The 26,385-nt window shown below is 48.2% G+C and overlaps 2 protein-coding genes across 2 annotated transcripts; one reads left to right on the top strand and one right to left on the bottom strand.

The window, feature by feature from the left end:
* Positions 1–7,623: 7,623 nt before the first annotated feature.
* LOC123079638 (ammonium transporter 2 member 3) lies at positions 7,624–9,604 on the top strand. The gene is made up of 3 exons (XM_044502432.1): positions 7,624–8,335; positions 8,454–8,739; positions 8,844–9,604. Exons 1-3 carry the CDS (start codon positions 7,685–7,687, stop codon positions 9,386–9,388), a joined length of 1,482 nt encoding a protein of 493 aa, XP_044358367.1. The 5' UTR covers positions 7,624–7,684; the 3' UTR covers positions 9,389–9,604.
* A 105-nt stretch (positions 9,605–9,709) lies between these two features.
* Positions 9,710–13,202, bottom strand: LOC101290660 (BAG family molecular chaperone regulator 4). Its single transcript, XM_044502433.1, has 4 exons — positions 12,764–13,202; positions 11,586–11,848; positions 11,296–11,442; positions 9,710–10,069 (listed from the first exon to the last, which is right to left on the bottom strand). The coding sequence occupies exons 1-4, from the start codon at positions 12,933–12,935 to the stop codon at positions 9,872–9,874; spliced, it is 780 nt and encodes a 259-aa protein (XP_044358368.1). The 5' UTR covers positions 12,936–13,202; the 3' UTR covers positions 9,710–9,871.
* Between the last annotated feature and the right edge of the window lie 13,183 nt (positions 13,203–26,385).

The raw sequence follows: 26,385 nt of genomic DNA, 5'->3' as shown, positions 1-26,385 counted from the left end.
GATGGTGATCATGACGGTGCTTTGGAGATGGAGATCAAAGGCACAAGATGATGATGGCCATATCATATCACTTATATTGATTGCATGTGATGTTTATCCTTTATGCATCTTATTTTGCTTAGTTCGACGGTAGCATTATAAGATCATCTCTCACTAAATTTCAAGGTACAAGTGTTCTCCCTAAGTATGCACCGTTGCGAAAGTTCGTCGTGCCGAGACACCACGTGATGATCGGGTGGGATAAGCTCTACGTTCACATACAACGGGTGCAAGCCAGTTTCGCACACGCAGAATACTCGGGTTAAACTTGACGAGCCTAGCATATGCAGATATGGCCTCGAAACACTGAGACCGAAAGGTCGAGCGTGAATCATATAGTAGATATGATCAACATAGTGATGTTTACCATTGAAAACTACTCCATCTCACGTGATGATCGGACATGGTTTAGTTGATATGGATCATGTGATCACTTAGATGATTAGAGGGATGTCTATCTAAGTGGGAGTTCTTAAGTAATTTGATTAATTGAACTTTAATTTATCATGAACTTCGTACCTGATAGTATTTTGCATGTCTATGTTGTTGTAGATAGATGGCCCGTGCTGTTGTTCCGTTGAATTTTAATGCGTTCCTAGAGAAAGCTAAGTTGAAAGATGATGGTAGCAACTACACGGACTGGATCCGTAACTTGAGGATTATCCTCATTGCTGCACAGAAGAATTACGTCCTGGAAGCACCGCTAGGTGCCAAACCCGCTGCAGGAGCAGTGCCAGATGTTATGAACGTCTGGCAAAGCAAAGCTGATGAGTACTCGATAGTTCAGTGTGCCATGCTTTACGGCTTAGAACCGGGACTTCAACGATGTTTTGAAGGTCATGGAGCATATGAGATGTTCCAGGAGTTCAAGTTAATATTTCAAGCAAATGCCCGGATTGAGAGATATGAAGTCTCCAATAAGTTCTACAGCTGTAAGATGGAGGAGAATAGCTCTGTCAGTGAGCATATACTCAAAATGTCTGGGTATAACAATCACTTAATTCAACTAGGAGTTAATCTTCCTGATGATAGTGTCATTGACAGAATTCTTCAATCACTGCCACCAAGCTACAAGAGCTTCGTGATGAACTATAATATGCAAGGGATGGATCAGACAATTCCCGAGCTCTTCGCAATGCTAAAGGCTGCGGAGGTAGAAATCAAGAAGGAGCATCAAGTGTTGATGGTCAACAAGACCACCAGTTTCAAGAAAAAGGGTAAAGGGAAGAAGGGGAACTTCAAGAAGAACGGCAAGCAAGTTGCTGCTCAAGTGAAGAAGCCCAAGTCTGGACCTAAGCCTGAGACTGAGTGCTTCTACTGCAAAGGGACTGGTCACTGGAAGCAGAACTGCCCCAAGTATTTGGCGGATAAGAAGGATGGCAAGGTGAACAAAGGTATATGTGATATACATGTTATTGATGTTTACCTTACTAATGCTCGCAGTAGCACCTGGGTATTTGATACTGGTTCTGTTGCTAATATTTGCAACTCGAAACAGGGACTACGGATTAAGCGAAGATTGGCTAAGGACGAGGTGACTATGCGCGTGGGAAATGGTTCCAAAGTCGATGTGATCGCGGTCGGCACGCTACCTCTACATCTACCTTCGGGATTAGTTTTAGACTTGAATAATTGTTATTTGGTGCCAACGTTGAGCATGAACATTATATCTGGATCTTGTTTGATGCGAGACGGTTATTCATTTAAATCAAAGAATAATGGTTGTTCTATTTATATGAGTAATATCTTTTATGGTCATGCACCCTTGAAGAGTGGTCTATTTATGTTGAATCTCGATAGTAGTGATACACATATTCATAATAATGAAGCCAAAAGATGCAGAGTTGATAATGATAGTATAACTTATTTGTGGCACTGCCGTTTAGGTCATATTGGTGTAAAGCGCATGAAGAAACTCCATACTGATGGACTTTTGGAATCACTTGATTATGAATCACTTGGTACTTGCGAACCATGCCTTATGGGCAAGATGACTAAGACGCCGTTCTCCGGAACAATGGAGCAAGCAACAGATTTGTTGGAGATCATACATACTGATGTATGTGGTCCAATGAATGTTGAGGCTCGTGGCGGGTATCGTTATTTTCTCACCTTCATAGATGATTTGAGCAGATATGGGTATATCTACTTGATGAAACATAAGTCTGAAACATTTGAAAAGTTCAAAGAATTTCAGAGTGAAGTGGAAAATCACCGTAACAAGAAAATAAAGTTTCTACGATCTGATCGTGGAGGAGAATATTTGAGTTACAAGTTTGGTCTACATTTGAAACAATGCGGAATAGTTTCACAACTCACGCCACCCGGAACACCACAGCGTAATGGTGTGTCCGAACGTCGTAATAGTACTTTACTAGATATGGTGCGATCTATGATGTCTCTTACTGATTTACCGCTATCGTTTTGGGGTTATGCTTTAGAGACAGCTGCATTCACATTAAATAGGGCACCATCTAAATCCATTGAGACGACACCTTATGAACTGTGGTTTGGCAAGAAACCCAAGTTGTCGTTTCTTAAAGTTTGGGGCTGCGATGCTTATGTAAAAAAGCTTCAACCTGATAAGCTCGAACCCAAATCGGAGAAATGTGTCTTCATAGGATACCCAAAGGAGACTGTTGGGTACACCTTCTATCACAGATCCGAAGGCAAGACATTCGTTGCTAAGAATGGATCCTTTTAGAGAAGGAGTTTCTCTCGAAAGAAGTGAGTGGGAGGAAAGTAGAACTTGATGAGGTAACTGTACCTACTCCCTTATTGGAATGTAGTTCATCACAGAAATCTGTTCCTGTGACTTCTACACCAGTTAGTGAGGAAGCTAATGATGATGATCATGTAACTTCAGATCAAGTTACTACCGAACCTCGTAGGTCAACCAGAGTAAGATCCGCACCAGAGTGGTACGGTAATCCTGTTCTGTAGGTCATGTTACTTGACCATGACGAACCTACGAACTATGAGGAAGCGATGATGAGCCCAGATTCCGTGAAATGGCTTGATGCCATGAAATCTGAGATGGGATCCATGTATGAGAACAAAGTGTGGACTTTGGTTGACTTGCCCGATGATCGGCAAGCCATCGAGAATAAATGGATCTTCAAGAAGAAGACTGACGCTGACGGTAATGTTACTGTCTACAAAGCTCGACTTGTTGCGAAAGGTTTTCGACAAGTTCAAGGAGTTGACTACGATGGGACCTTCTCACCCGTAGCGATGCTTAAGTCCGTCCGAATCATGTTAGCAATTGCCGCATTTTATGATTATCAAATTTGGCAAATGGATGTAAAGACTGCATTCCTGAATGGATTTCTGGAAGAAGAGTTGTATATGATGCAACTTGAAGGTTTTATCGATCCAAAGGATGCTAACAAAGTGTGCAAGCTCCAGCGATCCATCTATGGATTGGTGCAAGCATCTCGGAGTTGGAATAAACGTTTTAATAGTGTGATCAAAGCATATGGTTTTATACAGACTTTTGGAGAAGCCTGTATTTACAAGAAAGTGAGTGGGAGCTCTGTAGCATTTCTAATATTATATGTGGATGACATATTGTTGATTGGAAATGATATAGAATTTCTCGATAGCACAAAAGGATACTTGAACAAGAGTTTTTCAATGAAAGACCTCGATGAAGCTGCTTATATATTGGGCATCAAGATCTATAGAGATAGATCGAGACGCTTAATTGGACTTTCACAAACCACATACCTTGATAAAGTTTTGAAGAAGTTCAAAATGGATCAAGCAAAGAAAGGGTTCTTGCCTGTGTTACAAGGTGTGAAGTTGAGTCAGACTCAATGCCCGACCACTGCAGAAGATAGAGAGAAAATGAAAGGTGTTCCCTATGCTTCAGCCATAGGCTCTATCATGTATGCAATGCTGTGTACCAGACCTGATGTGTGCCTTACTATTAGTTTAGCAGGGAGGTACCAAAGTAATCCAGGAGTGGATCACTGGACAGCGGTCAAGAACATCCTGAAATACCTAAAAAGGACTAAGAAAATGTTTCTCGTTTATGGAGGTGACAAAGAGCTCGTCGTAAATGGTTACGTCGATGCAAGCTTTGACACTAATCCGGATGACTCTTAAGTCACAAACCGGATACGTATTTATATTGAACGGTGGCGCTGTCAGTTGGTGCAGTTCTAAGCAAAGCGTCATGGTCGGATCTACGTGTGAAGCGGAATACATAGCTGCTTCGGAAGCAGCAAATGAAGGAGTCTGGATGAAGGAGTTCATATCCGATCTAGGTTTCATACCTAGTGCATCGGGTCCAATGAAAATCTTTTGTGACAATACTGGTGCAATTGCCTTGGCAAAGGAATCCAGATTTTACAAGAGAACCAAGCACATCAAGAGACGCTTCAATTCCATCCGCGATCAAGTCAAGGAGGGAGACATAGAGATTTGCAAGATACATACGGATCTGAATGTTGCAGACCCGTTGACTAAGCCTCTCTCATGAGCAAAACATGATCAGCACCAAGACTCCATGGGTGTTAGAATCATTACTGTGTAATCTAGATTATTGACTCTAGTGCAAGTGGGAGACTGAAGGAAATATGCCCTAGAGGCAATAATAAAGGTGTTATTTATATTTCCTTATATCATGATAAATGTTTATTATTCATGTTAGAATTGTATTAACCGGAAACTTAGTACATGTGTGAATACATAAACAAACAGAGTGTCACTAGTATGCCTCTACTTGACTAGCTTGTTGAATCAAAGATGGTTAAGTTTCCTAGCCATAGACATGAATTGTCATTTGATTAACGAGATCACATCATTAGAGAATGATGTGATTGACTTGACCCATTCCGTTAGCTTAGCATTTGATCGTTTAGTATATTGCTATTGCTTTCTTCATGACTTATACATGTTCCTATGACTATGATATTATGCAACTCCCGAATACCGGAGGGACACTTTGTGTGCTACCAAACGTCACAACGTAACTGGGTGATTATAAAGGTGCTCTACAGGTGTATCCGATGGTACTTGTTGAGTTGGCATAGATCAAGATTAGGATTTGTCACTCCGATTGTTGGAGAGGTATCTCTAGGCCCTCTCGGTAATGCACATCAATATAAGCCTTGCAAGCAATGTGACTAATGAATTAGTTGCGGGATGATGCATTACGGAACGAGTAAAGAGACTTGCCGGTAACGAGATTGAACTAGGTATTGAGATACCGACGATCGAATCTCGGGCAAGTAACATACCGATGACAAAGGGAACGACGTATGTTGTTATGTGGTTTGACTGATAAAGATCTTCGTAGAATATTTAGGAGCCAATATGAGCATCCAGGTTCCGCTATTGGTTATTGACCGGAGACGTGTCTCGGTCATGTCTACATAGTTCTCGAACCCGTAGGGTCCGCACGCTTAACGTTCGGTGACGATCCTATTATGAGTTTATGTGTTTTGATGTACCGAAGGTAGTTCCGAGTCCCGGATATGATCACAGACATGACGAGGAGTCTCGAAATGGTCGAGACATAAAGATCGATATATTGGACGACTATATTTGGACATCGGAATGGTTCCGGATGAGATCGGGCATTTACCGATGTACCGAGAGGTTACCGGAACCCCTCGGGAGGTATATGGGCCTTATTGGCCATAGTGGGAGAGAGGAGAAGGGAGCAAAGGAGCCCCCCCCCCCCAAGCCCAATCCGAATTGGGAAGGTTGCTAGCCCCCCCTTTCCTTCCTCCTTCCTCCCCCTTCCTTCTGTCCTAATCCAACTAGGGAAGGGGGGGAATCCTACTCCCGATGGGAGTAGGACTCCCCTTGGGGCGCGCCTAGGGGGCCGGCCCCCTCCCCCTCCTCCACTCCTTTATATACGGGGGAGGGGGGCACCCCATAGACACACAAGTTGATCATTGATCTTTTAGCCGTGTGCGGTGCCCCCTCCATCATAATCCACCTCGGTCATATCGTCGTAGTGCTTAGGCGAAGCCCTGCGCCGGTAGCTTCATCATCACCGTCATCACGCCGTCGTGCTGACGAAGCTCTTCCCCGACACTCTACTGGATCGTGAGTTCGTGGGACGTCACCGAGCCAAACATGTGCAGATCGCGGAGGTGTCGTACCTTCGGTGCTAGGATCGGTCGATCGTGAAGACGTACGACTACATCAACCGCGTTGTCATAACGCTTCCGCTTACGGTCTACGAGGGTACATGGACAATACTCTCCCCTCTCGTTGCTATGCATCACCATGATCCTGCGTGTGCGTAGGATTTTTTTTGAAATTACTACGTTCCCCAACAGTAATATGGACTTCTTAAACTAAAAGTTAACACAAGCTTAAAAAATTTAAGAGAGAGAGATGATTATGTTGATGATGACCTAGCAGTGGTGGTTCTAGTATTAGGGGTTATTTCGCATGAGTGTAAAATTTATGTGACCGCCGGTATTTCATTCAAACTTGAACTAGATGTGTCGTCTCGGGAGACCATGTGCATGACTAGCTGACTTGACAATCTACATGGCAAAGAGACGAGAAAATCGACAATATAGCAGAAAAACCAGAGTCAAACCAGATCGACCTGTGCAAAGGATGAATTGTGAACCATTTGTACTATCCCAAGATGAAATTTTAACCAAAGCAAAATTAATTATTGCAAAGTGAACCCTAAGACAGGTTTGGGTGGGGAGGAGGGGGCAATATGGACTTCTCCTCTCCCAAAGTAAGGAGAAGAAGTGATAAATCATCCCCTTGTTGTTGGCCCTACCTAATGCCGAACTCTTGTTCACGCAACCTTGCAAAAAAGTACTCTTGTTCACGCGGATGGTGATGCCACGATCGTCCTTCATCACATGTCAACTTGAAATTTGAGGTTATACTCGTAAACTCACAATAAAGTGGCAAGTGATTTTCCCTTAAAATAACCTTGAAATTTGAGGTTTTCATATCAGAGCGCAAATTCTAGACAGCTGAAATTTTGGCGAGTACTAAACTTTTAGTAGAAAATTCGGGCTGGATTCAAATTCAATTCAAATTTGCTTAAATTCGTCTAAATTCAATGAATTTTGCAAGGAATAATAATTCCAAAATAATTCTAGAGAACTCCATTTTTTTGGAATCCACGAGATCGGAAATATCGTTGGTACCAAAAACTTAGACCATTGTTCAGATCCTTGGACCCGTGGTTAACCGAGCCTAAATTGCCATGATCAAGATCCAAACCTGCAAGCTGTAGAAAATAACGAACTACTAGCTGTACAAGGAGACGCTGCTCGCGAGAGCACATCGTGCACATGTCCCGCTGCCATCGCCGCGAATGGCTGCTCAGGTACGTGCGCAGTATACCCTTTGGTACATTAAACAAGGGCTAGGAGAACGTGAGATGTTCATGGGAACCCAAAGATCCATGAGATCAGTGGAAATTCCAATGAAACCGAGAAGCCAAATGGCGCACGGGACATGAGAAAATTCTATGTGCCACTTGGGCTGCCGGTGTCGACACGCCACACAAGCCACGGTCGAGTCACTGGTTCATGGGGCTCACGTACGTGCTCCCCCCACCAACCGCCGCCGCCTACTTGTACCGAGCGCGCATCGCCGAGGAGCCGCGTCGCGGTGCCCTACGTACGTGAACGTGATCGATCAATCAATGGCGGCTCCGCCTCTGCCGGGCGCGTACATGCCCGACCTGCCGGCGGTGCCGGAGTGGCTGAACAAGGGCGACAACGCGTGGCAGCTGACGGCGGCGACGTTCGTGGGCATCCAGTCCATGCCGGGGCTGGTGGTGCTCTACGGCAGCATCGTGAAGAAGAAGTGGGCCGTCAACTCGGCCTTCATGGCGCTCTACGCCTACGCCTCCACGCTCATCGTCTGGGTGCTGCTCGCCTTCCGCATGGCGTTCGGCGACCGCCTCCTCCCGTTCTGGGGCAAGGCCGGGCCGGCGCTGACGGGGGACTTCCTCGTGGCGCGCGCGTCCTTCCCGGCCACGGCGCACTACGGCGCCGGCGGCGCGCTCGAGGTGCCCCCCACGCAGCCCTACTACCCGGAGGCCACGCTGGTGCTGTTCCAGTTCCAGCTCGCGGCCATCACGCTGGTGCTGCTCGCCGGCGCCCTGCTGGGGCGCATGAACATCAAGGCGTGGATGGCCTTCACCCCGCTCTGGCTGCTCCTCTCCTACACCGTCTGCGCCTTTAGCCTCTGGGGCGGCGGCTTCCTCTACCATTGGGGCGTCATCGACTACTCCGGCGGCTACGTCATCCACGTCTCCTCCGGCGTCGCCGGCTTCACCGCTGCCTACTGGGTACGTTACGTTGCCTATCTATACGTGCAATTGCGACCCACGGGTTCGGTTTACCTTTCCGGCAGTCGTGGTGGACATTTCTGAATTTTCTGTGATACGCCGCATTCGTTTCTGACAGGTGGGGCCGAGGCTGAAGAGTGACAGGGAGAGATTCGCGCCCAACAACATCCTGCTCATGATCGCCGGCGGCGGGCTGCTGTGGCTGGGCTGGGCCGGGTTCAACGGCGGCGCGCCGTACGCCCCGAACATCATCGCGTCCATCGCGGTGCTCAACACCAACGTCAGCGCCGCGGCGAGCCTCCTCACGTGGACCTGCCTGGACGTCGTCTTCTTCGGCAAGCCGTCCGTGATCGGCGCCGTGCAGGGCATGATGACGGGCCTCGTCTGCATCACCGCCGGCGCAGGTTCCGAATCGGCCTTCACTGAACTGTACTACAGTAGTTTATTTTGTGAATTTTGCTTACGGTGGGCTTTGTCTTTTGTGTTGCATCTGCATGGCGGCGCGCAGGGCTGGTGCACACGTGGGCGGCGGTGCTGATGGGCATCTGCGCCGGCAGCGTGCCGTGGTTCACCATGATGGTCCTCCACAAGCGCTCCTCCCTCCTCCAGAAGGTGGACGACACCCTCGCCGTGTTCCACACCCACGCCGTCGCCGGGCTCCTCGGCGGCGTCCTCACGGGGCTCCTCGCCACCCCGGAGCTCACCACCCTGCACACCCACGTCCCGGGCACGCGCGGCGCCTTCTACGGCGGTGGCATCCAGCAGGTGGGCAAGCAGCTGGCCGCGGCGCTCTTCGTCGTCGCGTGGAACGTCGTGGTCACCACGGGCATCATCCTCGCCGTGGGCCTCGTCATCCCGCTGCGGATGCCCGACGAGCAGCTCAGGATCGGCGACGACGCAGCGCACGGCGAGGAGGCCTACGCGCTCTGGGGCGACGGCGAGCGGTTCGACGTGTCACGGCGCGCGGCAGCGAGGGCCACCGAGGTCGGCGACCAGTCGGTGGACCAGCGTCTGGCAGCCATGGGAGCTAGAGGTATCACCGTTCAGTTGTAGTAGAAGCTGGTGCCCGTTGTTCTTTTTCCAAGGGCAGTTGTAGTAGAACTGTAGAAGCTGGTGACTAGGCAACACAGAAGGGATATTCGTAGTTCAATCTTTTGCTAATTTCAGAAGGGACATTTGTACTTTCCTACAATATGCAACAGAGTTTTCGGTTTTTGTTCAGTTCTTGAACTTCTTTCTAGATTAAATAAATGCAGTTATTGTTGTCAAGCATGGAATGCCTTCGGTTCAGCAATCATGGACCTGGCACGTGTTTTAAATTGAATGTTAGCAGAACCAGTTTACCAGCTACCACGCCCCATGGCAAGAACATTGTGAAACTTGAAAACATAACGATTTTGCAGAGCAATTCACCAGCATCATCTGGCAACAATCTCACAGGCAGTGGAGTGGCAAGAGGCACCATACTTCATACATGTACACAGTAGCTTTCGTCGCGAGTTACATAATAATACATCGAGAATGCACATTCTCATGCTAGTCGAACTGCTCCCAGTCAGTGTCATTTTGCGTCGAAGAAAATCGGGCCGGCGGAGCATTCAAGCTGCCCACGCCGTTTTCAAACGTCTCCCACTCGGTCGACACCGAAACAGATTTGGCGCTATCACTGAAAGGGTTGGCATTCCTTGCCTTCAGCTTGTCCAAGGTCTCAACAAGATTCTGAACTCGGCGCACCTGGGAGTTTCACCACAACATTGTATAAGTATCATTTATGCAAAGGTTGGTCTTTATTTGAAAAATGCAAAGGTCGGTATGTACTCCCTCCGTTCCAAAATACTTGTGGTTTGAACTAAAACCACAACAAGTATTTTGGAGCAGAGGAAGTATTTTTTTTTCTTTACTATTATTATAAATGGACATGACAGGGATTTTATTCACTGACTTTATTCATAGTGACCAACCCCATTGGCAAATTATCCAACCAATATGTCATCCAATTATATCACAAGAAGACAAAATCAGGACTACGTAAAGCTGAAAAATCAAAATTGCGTTGGCCCATTTTACTTGAATTTTGTAAGTTACATCTGCAGATGATTTCGCCGATCTTATTCATCCAGAATAAACCAATAAATTAACATTGCAGCAGAAAAAAGGGAGGAAACTGCACATATTTTATAGTTTATAAACGAACACAAGTTGAGAAAATAAACCCGAGGAATTATCCAACATGGGGCAAAGATTTTTCTGCCTAAGATGAGTTTAGCAGCTAAATTTGGACGACACAGCCCGGTTAACCTAGGACTTTGCATGTTTGAACAAGATTAAACTAGTGGAAATGATTTTTGAGAGCTACAAACTTGAGACTGAACGTACCGTTATAAAATAACGGAGTACTGTGTTACTGTAATAACCGAGCAAGACAGACATGAGTACATGACCCTTAACCCACATGTAATTATAAGAGTTATTAGATGAAATGTCCTATAAGAGTCACTGCCAGGTGAGAGCAGTGAAAGACTGATTCAACACAACAGAGAAGCTACTGAGGTGCAGCCTTTGAATGGCAGACATGCCAAGTGTTTCTTACCGAGATTTTCAAACCAAGATCCTATAAATGTCACTGACAGATTGATCATTACAGTGCTAGTTTACTTGGTATGAGGAAATCTCCAAACTCATGATAGATATGTTTAACTGTATAAACCATCAGGAAATAATTGTGCTGGGTTATTAGCATCTATTGGATCACTATCATAAATGAATTAAAAGTTATGCAATAGTGCTCTTTGTTTTGAACAAACTTTTGAGCAAGAACATGTCCTGGCTAATGGGTGGCATAAATAATCTATCTTGTCTTGAACAACAAATGTGTTAGTTTCTGTACATGTTTCAATAAAGCATGTAATCGGATAACTCGTGATTAATCAGGTTTGGAAAGTAACAGCAAAGAAGTGTACCTCGGCCTTCCTTTGTGCCCTTGCTTCTCCCTCTGCCTCTATGCCATCGAGTTTCAGCAGCTGCACCATAAGCAGCTCCGTCAAGACAACAAATTCTTTATCCTCGACCTTCTTCCCTGCAAGGACACTCTTCTCCAACTCACACACCTATTACAGAACAAAAACAAATTAAATGCATCAGTACAGTTGTGCGAGCAGCACAAATTATCTTACTCCCTCCGTCCCACAATGCAAGACGACTATGGGACGGAGGGAGTACAAACCAGGTGCGGCAAGTATTGTTCCTTCACCTTAGCAGAGAGCTTGTCAACTTCAGATCTGACACGAACAACAGCCTCACAAGCCCTCATCATGCTCTCATCCATCATCACTGGCTCGACCTTCTGTTCCACATTGGCAGGGACATGTTTCTCAAGCAGAAGCAATTTTGCTCCATCCTTGGCGCCTGATGCGTGCAGGAATTCATCGTCCCTCTTCTCCTTACCACGGAAAAAGAGCCTCTGTCTCTCAGGCTCCAAGCCAATAGTCTGGGCGAGGATCCTCTTCAGTTCACCTTCACACAAATCAGAAATCAGTTTCAACTACCTAGTGTTTGTGGAATTGAGGTCCTCCAAGCAAGGAGATATAGGATGTTACTCCAACAACTCGATCCAAACGTTCTTTCAAAAGTTAAATTCAGTGCAGATGCACCACCAAAGTTAAACTTCTTTGGGATGGGTTAGAGGCTTAGATAAGAAATTAATATAACATCCTTTGGTGAGCAGTAACCAATCCCTTTCGACCGGAACACTACTGTAATAATGCGACAGTACAACCATAATTAATTGTAGGCCTGATGTTGAACGAGTGGGAACAATTACTCTGAAAAGGATTATTGTATGAAGGTCAAACAAGACATCTACAAATGTAAGTCTACCTGTCACAGTACAACAACGCAAAGTTAATACTTCTAGTTGAATAGCAGGCACATGATACATAGGCCACCTACTGGTGCTTAATGTTTTTAATCTAGGTTTGTGTAGTCACCCAATTTGATTTTGTTCTTAATCTAGGCTTGTTTATATAGTCATCCAATTGGATTCTGTTCTTAATCTAGGCTTGTTTATATAGTCACCCAATTGGATTCTGTTCTTAATCTAGGCTTGTTTAGTCACCCAATTCGATCCATAGGAAACAGGAATTATGTGATTTACATGCACATACTACTTGACAAAATTCGCAGTTGACCAGCCAAGATCTAAGCTCAACGCAGCTAAACAACACGACATCTGCCAGCTTAGTAACTCCGGGGAAACGACAAGCACTTGCTGAGCGAGCACCGCAGCGAAGACCACATCTCAAATCGGAACTGATCACGAGACAAATCGGAACTGAGCATTACGCATCATCTCATCATTACAATACATACAACAGGACAAATTGATAAGGATAAGGGCGTCGGATCAAAGAAGAAGAAGGGGCGACGTACCGAAGGTGGCCTGCGCCGGCACGAAGACGTCGCGCAGGGCGGGGCCGTGGGACACCCTGAGCCTGACGGTGGGGCCCTCCTCGCCGTCCCTGCGCTGCACGAACATCCCGCCCGGCCGGACCTCCGACTCGCCGTCGGCCTCCTTCGCGCGCGATCTGCTGCCGCCGCCCATAGCCGCCGGCCTCGGCGCCTCCCTCTTTATGGGCCTCTCGGTCGGTCTCTTTCGGTTGCGCGGAGAAAGGCGAAAGCGACGCGCGGGGCGGGGCGGGGCGGAGGGGTTGGGTTGGTGGCGCGTGGCTTTTGCGGAGGGTGGGAGGCCGGCCTCGCGGGTTCCTTCCCTCCCGGAGAAGCAAGGGGAACGAGCGGGGAGGGTGGGGAGACGGCGGATGGGGGGAGGGGTTGGGTCTCGAGTAGGATTTCGGCGAAGGAAGGAAGGAAGGGAAGGAAGGCTTGTGCGTTTTGCGTTAGCCAAGTACAGCTTTGGATCCTCGTGACGCCACCGGCTGGGGCGGTGGGGGAAGCTACTGGCTCCGCCTGGATTTGGTTGGCCCGTACGCGCCTGCGCTGCCGCCTCGTGGGGGCGGTCCATTTGTGGTCACTCGTTTGTTTGGGCTTGGCGCCCCCCGGCCGGCCTCGTGACACGTTCGTCAAACTGTTTGCGTGGTGGTGGGGTGCGGGTGGGGTCTAGAGCACCGAGCCGAACTCTCTACGATCTCCTCGACGGTTTGGAGGTGATGATTCGAAGAATTTGCATCTCGTCGGATCTCTTTTTCTGAAAACAGTACAAATGCAAGCGTCTTTGAAAGATTGAGCCGGCATATTATCTTGAAATTTACAAAGTCATCGTAGGGACCTCGTCGTTGATGGAAACGTCTCCTCCCATTAAATGCGCATCACCGAAAATCTTAAAATAAATCCAGAAATAAATGCGAGCACCAGATTTGAATCCCTTTAACCATCCAACCACAGTTTGGTTCGCTCGTCGGATCTCTTCGATGGACCCATTTGGATCCGATTTGTTCGTCCACGCTTGTGTGTCTGCAGGTTAGATTCTTTCGATCTACACTTTTTTTAATCGATGGTGGTTATTATTCTGGTGTGTTGGACCTACTAGTATATGTGTCCGTGCATTACTGCAGTCTACGGGGACAAAAATATCACGGTTTTCTGTTGTAATGATCTCCTTTGATTAATACAATCCTCTTTGTTCGCAAAAAAAAAGAAATTCATGGTTTTACACTTCAGTTAGTGGCTCGGACATCCAATCTCTAGATCAATGCTTGGCATGAATTATCTAGTTTCCATCTAAGACTGCAGGCAGTAGTGATCTAGAGCACCGAGCCGAACTCTCTACAATCTCCGTGATGGAATTTTTTTTGGAAAACATTCAATTTATTCATCAATTATTAAGATAGTAAAAAACATCAGAATTAAAAATACATTCATGTCCGTGAAACACCTAGCGACAACTTTGGAGATGGCCAAGCCATGATGATGAGTCTAAAAGGTGACTTTTTTTGGGCATAAACTTGTGTATTACTCAAGCATCAACCTTAAAATCCTCCTTACATAAATCAACGACCTCTGGGGCCGGAGCCCAGCAAGACTACGGTTCTACTTTCAGTTCTTGCAAAATTTGCTAAAAAATCACTGACATTTTGACCATGGTTGATATGAGTAATACGAGTCATACGAAGAGACTTCAAATGCTTGATCACCGCCACCAAAGAAGCATTTTGGTATTTTATTTTCTAGTTATACATTGTGCACTAGTATCATATACTCCTTTGGTCTGCTAGATACATCCATTTGAGCGTCAGCTAAATCCTGATGGAGTATGTATACAAGAAGAAATTCAAAGGTGAGAGCTGCAATAAAATTTTAGGCATGATTTTGTTGTTTGTAATGTGCTCCTTGGAAGTCATCTCAGTGCGGAAATTTGCAAGTACTATATAAGAGTCTTTCATCTTTGATGCGTACTCTTTTCTATATATTTTTAGTTTATTTGGTGTTTCATTTGAATTTACTATATCGAGGGCACATATGAGCTTAGGATCAGTGTTGGAGGTCAATAACACGATGTGGTGTGCCAATAAATTCATTACCTAGGAAATAATATATTTTGCTATCTCAAAGCCAAATTCATTTAGTTTTTTTAACTACAAAGTGATTACATGGAGCTTCCTTTAACAAGCATATTTACCTTGTGTTGCCTAGAGAAAACGATGTATGAGTTAGAATAATCTCGTTAGCTTCGTTGTTGGAGACAATGATGACCCACAAGTGTAGGGGGTCTATCGTAGTCCTTTCGATAAGTAAGAGTGTCGAACCCAACGAGGAGCAGAAGGAAATGATAAGTAGTTTTCAGTAAGGTATTCTCTGCAAGCACTAAAATTATCGGTACCAGATAGTTTTGTGATAAGGTAATTTATAATGGGTAACAAGTAATGAAACTAAATAAGGTGCAGCAAGATAGCCCAATCCTTTCTGTAGCAAAGGACAAGCCTGGACAAACTCTTATATAGAGAAAAGCGCTCTTGAGGACACATGGGAATTATCGTCAAGCTAGTTTTCATCACGCTCATATGATTTGCGTTCGTTACTTTGATAATTTGGTATGTGGGTGGACCGGTGCTTGGGTGCTGTCCTTTCTTGGACAAGCATCCCACTTATGATTAACCCCTATTGCAAGCATCCGCAACTACAAAAGAAGTATTAAGGTAAACCTAACCATAGCATGAAATATATGGATCCAAATCAGCCCCTTACGAAGCAACTCATAAACTAGGGTTTAAACTTCTGTCACTCTAGCAAACCATCATCTACTTATTACTTCCCAATGCCTTCCTCTAGGCCCAAACAATGGTGAAGTGTCATGTAGTCGACATTCACATAACACCACTAGAGGAAAGACAACATACATCTCATCAAAATATCGAACGAATACCAAATTCACATGACTACTAATAGCAAGACTTCTCCCATGTCCTCAGGAACAAACGTAACTACTCACAAATCATATTCATGTTCATAATCAGAGGGGTATTGATATGCATAATGGATCTGAACATATGATCTTCCACCAAATAAACCAACTAGCATCAACTACAAGGAGTAATCAACACTACTAGCAACCCACAGGTACCAATCTGAGGCTTTGGGACAAAGATTGGATACAAGAGATGAACTAGGGTTTTAGAGGAGATGGTGCTGGTGAAGATGTTGATGAAGATTGACCCCCTCCCGATGAGAGGACCGTTGGTGATGATGATGGCGATGATTTCCCCCTCCCGGAGGGAAGTTTCCCCGGCAGAACAGCTCTGCCGGAGCCCTAGATTGGTTCCGCCTCATGGCGGCGGAGTTTCTTCCCGAAAGCTTGCTTATGATTTTTTCCAGGGTAAAAGACTTCATATAGCAGAAGATGGGCACCGGAGGCCTGCCAGGGGGCCCACGAGGCAAGGGCGCGCCCAGGGGGGTAGGGCGCGCCCCCCACCCTCGTGGCCAGGGTGTGGGCCCCCTCTGGTACTTTCTTCGCTCAGTATTTTTTATTAATTCCAAAAATAACTTCCGTGGAGTTTCATGACTTTTGGAGTTGTGCAGAATAGGTCTCTAATATTTGCTCCTTTTCCAGCCCAGAATTCCAGCTGCCGGCATTCTCCCTCTTCATGTAAACCTTGTAAAATAAGAGAGAATAGGCATAAGTATTGTGGCATACTGTGTAATAACAGCCCATAATGCAATAAATATCGATATAAAAGCATGATGCAAAATGGACGTATCAACTCCCCCAAGCTTAGACCTCGCTTGTCCTCAAGCGGAAGCCGATAACGATAAATATGTCCACATGTTTAGAGATAGAGGTGACGATAAAATAAAATACAGACATGAGGGCATCATGATTATTCTTATAACAGCAACTTATATAAATATTGTCATATGATTTCTTATTCTCAAGTAATAATCTATTCACAATGTCAAGTATGAATCAGAAACTTCATTGAAAACCAACAAACTATAATCTCAGTCATTGAAGCAATTGCAATTTATCATAACATCGGAAAGAGTCAATATAAGAGCTTTTCAGCAAGTCCACATACTCAACTATCATTTAGTCTTTCACAATTGTTGACACTCACTCAATACTTATGGGTATGGAGTTTTAATCGGACACATAGAAAGATAGGGGCTTATAGTGTTGCCTCCCAACCTTTTACCTCAAGGGTAACGTCAACAATAATAATTCATGTTAACTTACATCCAATTGGATATATATATATATATATATATATATATATATATATATATATATATATATATATATATTTATCAGGATCTTTCCAACACAAGGTGCTTGCCAAAAGATAAAATGTAAAAAGGAAAGGTGAAGATCACCATGACTCTTGCATAAGGTAAAAGTAAAAGATAGGCCCTTCGCAGAGGGAAGCAGAGGTTGTCATGTGCTTTCATGGTTGGATGCACGAAATCTTAATGCAAAAGAACGTCACTTTATATTGCCACTTGTGATATGGACCTTTATTATGCAGTCCGTCGCTTTAATTTCTTCCACATCACAAGATCATATAAAGCTTTTTTTCCACACTAATAAGTCATACAATATTTAGAGAGCAATTTTTATTGCATGCACCGATGACAACTTACTTGAAGGATCTTACTCAATCCACAGGTAGATATGGACTCTCATGGCAAAACTGGTTTTAAGGGTATTCGGAAGCACAAGTAGTATCTCTACTTGGTGCAAAGAACTTGGCTAGCATGAGGGGGAAAGGCAAGCTCAACATGTTGGATGATCCATGACAATATACTTTATTTCGGATACAAGGAAACATAACTCATTACGTTGTCTTCCTTGTCCAACATCAACTCTTTAGCATGTCATATTTTAATGAGTGCTCACAATCATAAAAGATGTCCAAGATAGTATATTTATATGTGAAAACCTCTCTTTCTTTATTACTTCCTATTAATTGCAACGATGACCAAAACTATGTTTGTCAACTCTCAACAACTTTTATTCATCATACTCTTTATATGTGAAGTCATTACTCTCCATAAGATCACTATGATCTCTTTGCTTCTTTTTATTCTTTCCTTTTCTTTTATTCCCTCAAGATCATAGCAAAATAATCAAGCCCTTGACTCAACACTAATCTTTATTATATATAGCTCACGGACTCAATTACATAGAAGGATCATAAAGCAAAACTCAAAACTAAATCACACTAAAACTTTATTCTACTAGATCAAGATATTACCAAAAGGATCGAACTAAGAAAAATGGTAAAGATAGGAGTGTGATGGCGATACGATACCGGGGCACCTCCCCCAAGCTTGGCAGTTGCCAAGGGGAGTGCCCATACCAATGTGATTATGTCTCTTTTGCTGGTGAAGGAATTGTTGATGATGTAGGCTTGTCGTCCATCTTCCAAGGCATAGGCTCTCCATCATAGAAGGATGATCGAGTCTCCGGGATCCTTAAATCTGCAGCCAAACTCATCCTCTTGAATCTATATTCATACTCACAGTTTTGGTTTTGCAGGTCATAGATCTGGGCTTGGAGGTGCTCGATTTTATCGTGAAGCTTGAAGATGGCCTCCCCAATGTCCTTGGCGTCTAGCTTGTGGTTGTTGGTGAACTCCGTGATCATTATGTGATTGGAGTCAAGTCCGCGCTCCACCATCTCCTGACACTTGAAAACTTGTTGCTCCATTGCCTCGAGCCTTGTTTCCACGCTCCCGGTCCTCCTTGGTCCCTCAACATCGCGGATGTGCAGCACCCCCTCATGCATCTCAATGGTTTGAGGGTGTTGCAGCACCTCTGCAAGATAGGGGTTGATGACCTTCTCGAAGAACTTGTCCTTGGGGGCACTTGGAGACGTCATGGTGATCTAGATCTGTCAGAAAAACAGCTCAAAACAAGAACGGAGGATAATTGCGTGATACGGTGGTCAAAACCTTCGGGAGATTATATAATGAATTTTTACCGACCAAAAGAAGTATCGTGCAAGAAAACGGAGTCCGAAGGGCGAACGAGGTGCCCACGAGGCAGGGGGCGCGCCCAGGGGGTAGGGCGCGCCTCCCACCCCCGTGGAAGCCTCGTGTCCTTCCCGGACTACTTCTTATTTTCCTATTTTCTTAAATATTCCAAAACGGAGAAAAATTGCCATTAAAACTGTTTTGGAGTCGGTTTACTTATCGTACCACATACCTATTCCTTTTCGGAGTCTGAAACGTTCTGGAAAGTGTCCCTTATGTATTCCTCCGGGGTTACGGTTTCAATAATATTAGTTTCAACATTTATGGGATTACCTGAGATATAATGTTTGATTCATTGACCGTTCACCACCTTCGGATTTGTGCCTTCGAAGTTGTTGATTTTGATGGCACCGGTGTTGGGGAACGTAGTAATTTCAAAAAAATTCCTACGCACACGCAGGATCATGGTGATGCATAGCAACGAGAGGGGAGAGTGTGTCCACGTACCCTCGTAGACCGAAAGCGGAAGCGTTAGCACAACGCAGTTGATGTAGTCGTACGTCTTCATGATCCGACCGATCCAAGTACCGAACGTACGGCACCTCCGAGTTAAGCACACGTTCAGCTCGATGACGTCCCGCGAACTTCGATCCAGCAGAGCTTCACGGGAGAGGTCCGTCAGCACGATGGCGTGATGACAGTGATGATGTTGCTACCGATGCAGGGCTTTGCCTAAGCACCGCTACGATATGACCGAGGTGGAATATGGTGGAGGGGGGCACCGCACACGGCTGGAATAGATCAAGAGATCAACTTGTGTGTCTAGAGGTGCCCCTGCCCCCGTATATAAAGGAGCAAGGGGGGAGGCTGGCCGGCCCTCTATGGCGCGCCAGGAGGAGGAGTCCTCCTCCTAGTAGGAGTAAGACTCCCCTCTTTCCTACTCCTACTAGGAGGGGGAAAGGAAGGGGGAGAGGGAGAAGGAAAGGGGGGTGCCGCCCCCCTCTCCTAGTCCAATTCGGACCAGAGGGGGAGGGGCGTGCGGCCTGCCCTAGGCCAGCCCTCTCTCTCTCTCTCCACTAAGGCCCATAAGGCCCATTATTTCTCCCGGGGGGTTCCGGTAACCCTCCGGCACTCCGGTTTTCTCCGAAACTACTCGGAACACTTCCGGTGTCCGAATATAGTCGTCCAATATATCGATCTTTACGTCTCGACCATTTCGAGACTCCCCGTCATGTCCGTGATCATATCCGGGACTCCGAACTACCTTCGGTACATCAAAACACAAAAACTCATAATACCGATCGTCACCAAACATTAAGCATGCGGACCCTACGGGTTTGAGAACTATGTAGACATGACCGAGACACGTCTCCGGTCAATAACCAATAGCGGAACCTGGATACTCATATTGGCTCCCACATATTCTATGAAGATCTTTATCGGTCAAACCGTATAACAACATACGTTGTTCCCTTTGTCATCGGTATGTTACTTGCCCGAGATTCGATCGTCGGTACCTCAATACCTAGTTCAATCTCGTTACCGGCAAGTCTCTTTACTCGTTCCGTAATGCATCATCCCGCAACTAACTCATTAGTCACATTGCTTGCAAGGCTTATAGTGATGTGCATTACCGAGAGGGCCCAGAGATACCTCTCCGACAATCGGAGTGACAAATCCTAATCTCGAAATACGCCAACTCAACAAGTACCTTCGGAGACACCTGTAGAGCACCTTTATAATCACCCAGTTACGTTGTGATGTTTGGTAGCACACAAAGTGTTCCTCCGGTAAACGGGAGTTGCATAATCTCATAGTCATAGGAACATGTATAAGTCATGAAGAAAGCAATAGCAACATACTAAACGATCAAGTGCTAAGCTAACGGAATGGGTCAAGTCAATCACATTATTCTCCTAATGATGTGATCCCGTTAATCAAATGACAACACATGTCTATGGCTAGGAAACTTAACCATCTTCGATTAACGAGCTAGTCAAGTAGAGGCATACTAGTGACACTATGTTTGTCTATGTATTCACACATGTATTATGTTTCCGGTTAATACAATTATAGCATGAATAATAAACATTTATCATGATATGAGGAAATAAATAATAACTTTATTATTGCCTCTAGGGCATATTTCCTTCAGTCTCCCACTTGCACTAGAGTCAATAATCTAGATTACACAGTAATGATTCTAACACCCATGGAGTTTTGGTGCTGATCATGTTTTGCTCGTGGAAGAGGCTTAGTCAACGGGTCTGCAATATTCAGATCCGTATGTATCTTGCAAATATCTATGTCTCCCACCTGGACTTGGTCCCGGATGGAATTGAAGCGTCTCTTGATGTGATTGGTCCTCTTGTTAAATCTGGATTCCTTTGCCAAGGCAATTGCACTAGAATTATCACAAAAGATTTTCATTGGACCCGATGCACTAGGTATGACACCTAGATCAGACATGAACTCCTTCATCCAGACTCCTTCATTTGCTGCTTTCGAAGCAGCTATGTACTCCGCTTCACACGTAGATCCCGCCACGACACTTTGTTTAGAACTGCACCAACTGGCAGCTCCACCGTTCAATGTAAACACATATCCGGTTTGCGATTTAGAATCGTCCGGATCAGTGTCAAAGCTTGCATCAACGTAACCATTTACGACTAGCTCTTTGTCACCTCCATAAACGAGAAACATATCCTTTGTCGGAGTAATGGGCCACGGGTAGGCTAACCCGAGTCCCTAAACCTTCCAAGACATCGGGGCGGGCTGCGCCCCTCAAGGCATCAAGACGGAGTGCCGCCTTCTGGTGGCCGGCTGGAGGAATAGCGGGCTGCCCGTAGACGGCCGAGTTCCATAAGCCGGCATCAAGACAAGCCGACTCCTAGTGGGCGGCTTCCAGAGAAGCCGGCCCCTAGCAGTCGGCCCGTGGCGCCCACAAAGTTTGCACCCTCATCAAGAGAGACCAGACAGGGAGTGGCTACAGTGTAGCCCACCCCCCCCCCCAAATCCAGGGCCGGGCGTGGCCACAGTGCCCCGTACAGGCGGAGATCTCCGCACGGCGCGACACTGTTGCCACTCCCCCCTTGACGTCACTCCTGACGGACGGAGCATGTTCCCACGACGGCCTGCAGGTGGCGGGCCCTACCAGGCAGCGAGGGCCCGGAAGACGGCGGAGGCCGAACCAGTCGGACACGAGGGAGGCCGGCTCCAGCAGGAGGCCCGCTCCCCCCTCGGGGCCTGTGTACCATTAACCAGATAAGACACGGAGTGGCTACAGCAATCTCCCACCAGGCGGCGGAACAGTAGCCACGCCCCCTGACCAAGACCGCGTCATTAATAGCACGACTACAGTAATCAGCAGCCGGCAAGACCCGCGAGCGGTGGGAGCGGCCTGTCGGCACCGTACTAGACCAGTGGGCGGGCCCACCAGGCGGCGGGCCCCAACGGTCGGCGGAGAAGCCGGCGGCCAGAGAGACTGACGGCTGGGTCCTACTCCCAGCCGGATTACCATTGTACCCCTGGGGGGTAGGCCTATATAAACCCCCCAGGGCACCCATGCAAAGGGTGGGAACCTGTTAGAATTAGACCAGCACCTAGGGGAGAGGAGAGCAAGCCTTGCCTTCTTCTACCTCTAGCATACAGCTCGAGGAGCACCATTGTACTCACTAGTGCCTTAGTGATCATGCGGAGACCCCGCAGAGCAGGACTAGGGGTGTTATCTCCTAGGAGAGCCCCGAACCTAGGTAAAGTGCGCCGGGGTTCGTGTCTATGCCTTATCCCGCTTCCAGGCACCGGCGACGTTCTACTTGCTCCCACCATGATAAGCCATCCTTTGGCATATGTCGCACCCAACCCCCGACATTTGGCGCCCACCGTGGGGCGAGGTGCACCGTCTCCCGGAGACCTGTTCTGGACGGGAACCTTGTTCCTTCCTGGCGAGCGCAGCCAGCCTGGCATGCCCGATGGCGTTTGCGCCAATGCGCTGCATGGCGCGGAGGCCGCCTGCGCAGCAAGCTGCCTCGCTGATCTTGTTGGCGAGATTCGCCTCTCCGATGAGCCCGCGTCTGATGCGGGCTCCGACGGCCCCGAGAGCCACCTCGTGAGCCTCCTCGATCAGCTCCACGTCTCCAGCGAGCCAGCCGTAGACCTGGAGTCGGTAGGCTCCACCGACCCAATGCTTGTCGACTCCGACACGGCGTCGCTTGACGCGTTCCCCACCAACGTGGTGGTTTACGACGAGCCGCTTCCTCGCGCGAACAGCGGCGGCAGCACCGTCACGGAAGTGCTCGTCATCAGCCACGGCGAGCACTCTAGCGGAGGTGGCCAGGACCCGTTGCAAGCGGCGATGCAAGACCTGACTACGCCCATCCCGGAAGACGCCGACGCCGAGACGCTGGAGGCGCGCCGCGTCCAGCTCGTCGAGAGCACCAACCGGCTGGCCAACATGAGACGCCTTTCGAAGGCCTACCAACGTGAGATGGACCGAGCTGTCGGTGGCACGCCGGCTCCTGATGGACCTAGCCACATTGGCCAGATTCGGCAGCGTGGCGCGGCCGTCGCCAGCATGTTCGGGACAGATCGTCCCGTCTACGCCACACCTGCGGAAAACATACGAGCTGCCCAAGCGGCAGCGGACGAGTTAGACAAGCTCGAGGGCGACGAGCGTCGCCACATGATGGAGTGAGTTCAGCAGCTCCTCGACACGGCTGCTGACAGCAAGATGCCGGGTGCCGGACCGAAGCGCCCAACCGGCGAAACGACGATCCGCCTCCTCGACGAGACCAAGGCGCGACATCCCGGACGCCGACCGGTGGCATCCGCGGCAGAAGAGACAAGGAGCCGGCTGCCAGCCGCCGCCGGACTCGCCTCACCATCGAGCGCGACCAAGACGGCCGCCCAAGAGCAGTGGACGACGGGATGACTGATCGCCTCCTCCCCCTCGCAGGGAAAGGCGCGTCTCCCCGCCGCCTGTTGAGCACCCGACACTCGGCGACCGCCTTGGCCGCCGAGAAGGAGTCGGTGAGAATGACGCCCGCCACCGGATCGACCGCCTCAACCGATCCCTGGCGCTAGAAGAAGAAGATGAGCTAGGTCCGCCTTGCTTCGGCCCTCGCATCCGAGACGAACCGTTCCCTAAAGGGTTCACGCTCCCGAGAGACACACCCAAGTACACCGGCTTCGTGAAGCCAGAGGACTGGCTGGTCGACTACTCCACAGCCGTCAGCATCGCGAACGGCAACAAGCGCGTTGCCGTGAAGTACGTTCCGCTCATGCTCCAAGGCACGGCCCGGACGTGGCTGAACAGCCTAAAGCCCCGCAGCATCAACAGCTGGGTTGATTTCACCGAAGCATTCGTCCGCAACTTCACCAGCACGTACAAGCGGCCGCCAAAGCCCCGCTAACTCTCCTTATGCGTTCAAGGCCCCAACGAGTCGACTTGTGACTACCTCACGCGCTGGGCCGAGCTGCCCAACTCTTGCGAGGGCGTGCATGAGGTGTAGGCCATCGAATACTTCACTGCCGGATGCCACGAGGGCACCCTCCTCAAGCACAAGCTTCTCTGCGACGAGCCGGGGACCCTCGACGAACTGTTGATCATAGCAGACAAGTACGCCACAGCCAACTCCTCCATGAAGGCAGAAATCCAAGTTAACACATCGGGCAAGGTGGCCCCTCAAGCTCCTCGAACCCCGACTGGCGACACCAGCCGGCGCCAGCAACCAAACGACAACAAGTGCAAGGCCATGCAGCCGGCTTCCACAAGCTGGCAGGTGGCAACGGTTGAAGATCAGCAGCCGGAAGGGCAGCCTCCTCCCAAGCGTCAGAAGGGTGGCAAGCCCAACTGGTTACCCGCCTTCTCATACGAGCAGACCCTTGATGCACCCTGCAAATTCCACAGCGGCGCGAAGCCATCCAACCACACGACCCGGAAGTGCCACTGGCTCACCAGGATCGCCAAGGCTGACAGACTCCAGCCTGCTCCGCCAGCCGGCCGCCCCCTCCTCCTCCTCAGCAGCCGGCGGTTTGACCAGTCGGCGCAATACAAGATGAATACCCTGAGGAGCACGGAGCCTATGTCATGTTCACCAGCATGGCAGACGACAGGCGCAGCAGACGGCAGCAGCAGCTGGAAGTAAATGCAGTAGCATCAGAGACCCCCCGAGTTCATGCACTGGTCTGAGAAGCCCATCAGCTAGAGCAGAGCCGACCACCTGGAGGTGATGCCAAATCCCGGCTCTTATGCCCTGGTATTGGATGCCACTTTTGCCACCGAGAGGCGAGCTGCTCGTTTTTCTCGAGTCCTGATAGATGGCGGCAGCAGCATCAACATCCTGTACAAAGATACCATGGAGAAGTTGGGGATCAAGCAGAGACATCTTCAGCCCAGCCGGACTATTTTTCACGGCATAGTTCCTGGCCTTTCCTGCTCACCAATCGGCAAGACTCAGATAGATGTCCTCTTCGGGGACAAAAATCATTTCCGCCGAGAGCTAGTCCGGTTTGAGGTGGTGGACCTTGAGAGCCCCTATCATGCACTGCTCGGCCGGCCTGCCCTGGCCAAGTTCATGGCGGTCCCCCACTATGCCTACCTCAAGATGAAGATGTCGAGCTCCAAGGGAATCCTGACCATAGCAGGAGACCATAAGAAGTCGTCCACCTGCGCAGCAGAGAGCAGCCGGTTAGCCGAGTCCCTCATGATTGTGGCTGAGAAGCGGCTCCTTGACCGGGTTGTGGCAATGGCAGGCAAGCAGCCGGAAATGTCACCCGCCCCCAAGGAGTAGGAAGCTGAGGGCTCGTTCAAACCGGCCAAAGAGACAAAGAAGATACCCTTGAACCCGGAGCACCCAGAGAGGTACGCTGTCATAGGTGCGAACCTTGACAGCAAATAGGAAGGCGAGTTCGTCGATTTCCTCCGTGAGAATCGGGACATCTTTGCATGGTCCCGCAAGGACATGCCAGGTGTTCCGACGGAATTCGCCGAGCACAAGCTACACGTCTGGTCAGATGCTAAGCCAGTCAGGCAGCCCTTGCGCCGCCTGTCAGAAGAAAAGAGAAGAGTTGTTGGAGAAGGGATAGCCCGGCTTCTGGCAGCCGGCTTCATCATGGAAGTGTTCTTTCTAGAGTGGCTAGCCAACCCGGTCCTGGTGCTGAAGAAGAACAAGCAGTGGCGCATGTGTATCGATTATACCAGCCTCAACAAAGCATGCCCCAAAGACCCGTTCGCTTTGCCAAGAATTGACCAAGTGATTGACTCCACAGCCGGATGCGAGTTGTTGAGCTTTTTGGATGCATACTCAGGGAATCATCAGATCAAGCTAAACCCGGCCGACAGGCTGAAGACCGCCTTCATCATGCCATTCGGAGCCTTCTGCTACCTGACCATGACGTTCGGCTTGAGGAATGCCGGCGCCACGTTCCAGCATTGCATGCAGAAGTGTCTCCTCAAGCAACTCGGCAGAAACACCCATGTCTATGTGGACGATGTGGTGGTGAAGACGGAGAAGCGTGGGACGCTGCTAGAGGACCTCAAGGAGACCTTTGAGAACTTGCGCCGATTTCAGATCAAGCTCAACCCGGAAAAATGCGTCTTTGGAGTACCAGCCGGCTAGCTTCTTGGCT

Source organism: Triticum aestivum, chromosome 3D (assembly GCF_018294505.1).
Source record: "Triticum aestivum cultivar Chinese Spring chromosome 3D, IWGSC CS RefSeq v2.1, whole genome shotgun sequence".
NCBI classification, from domain to species: Eukaryota; Viridiplantae; Streptophyta; class Magnoliopsida; order Poales; family Poaceae; genus Triticum; species Triticum aestivum.
Note: the sequence above shows the minus strand (reverse complement) of the source record. Positions and strands in the feature narration are given on the sequence as shown.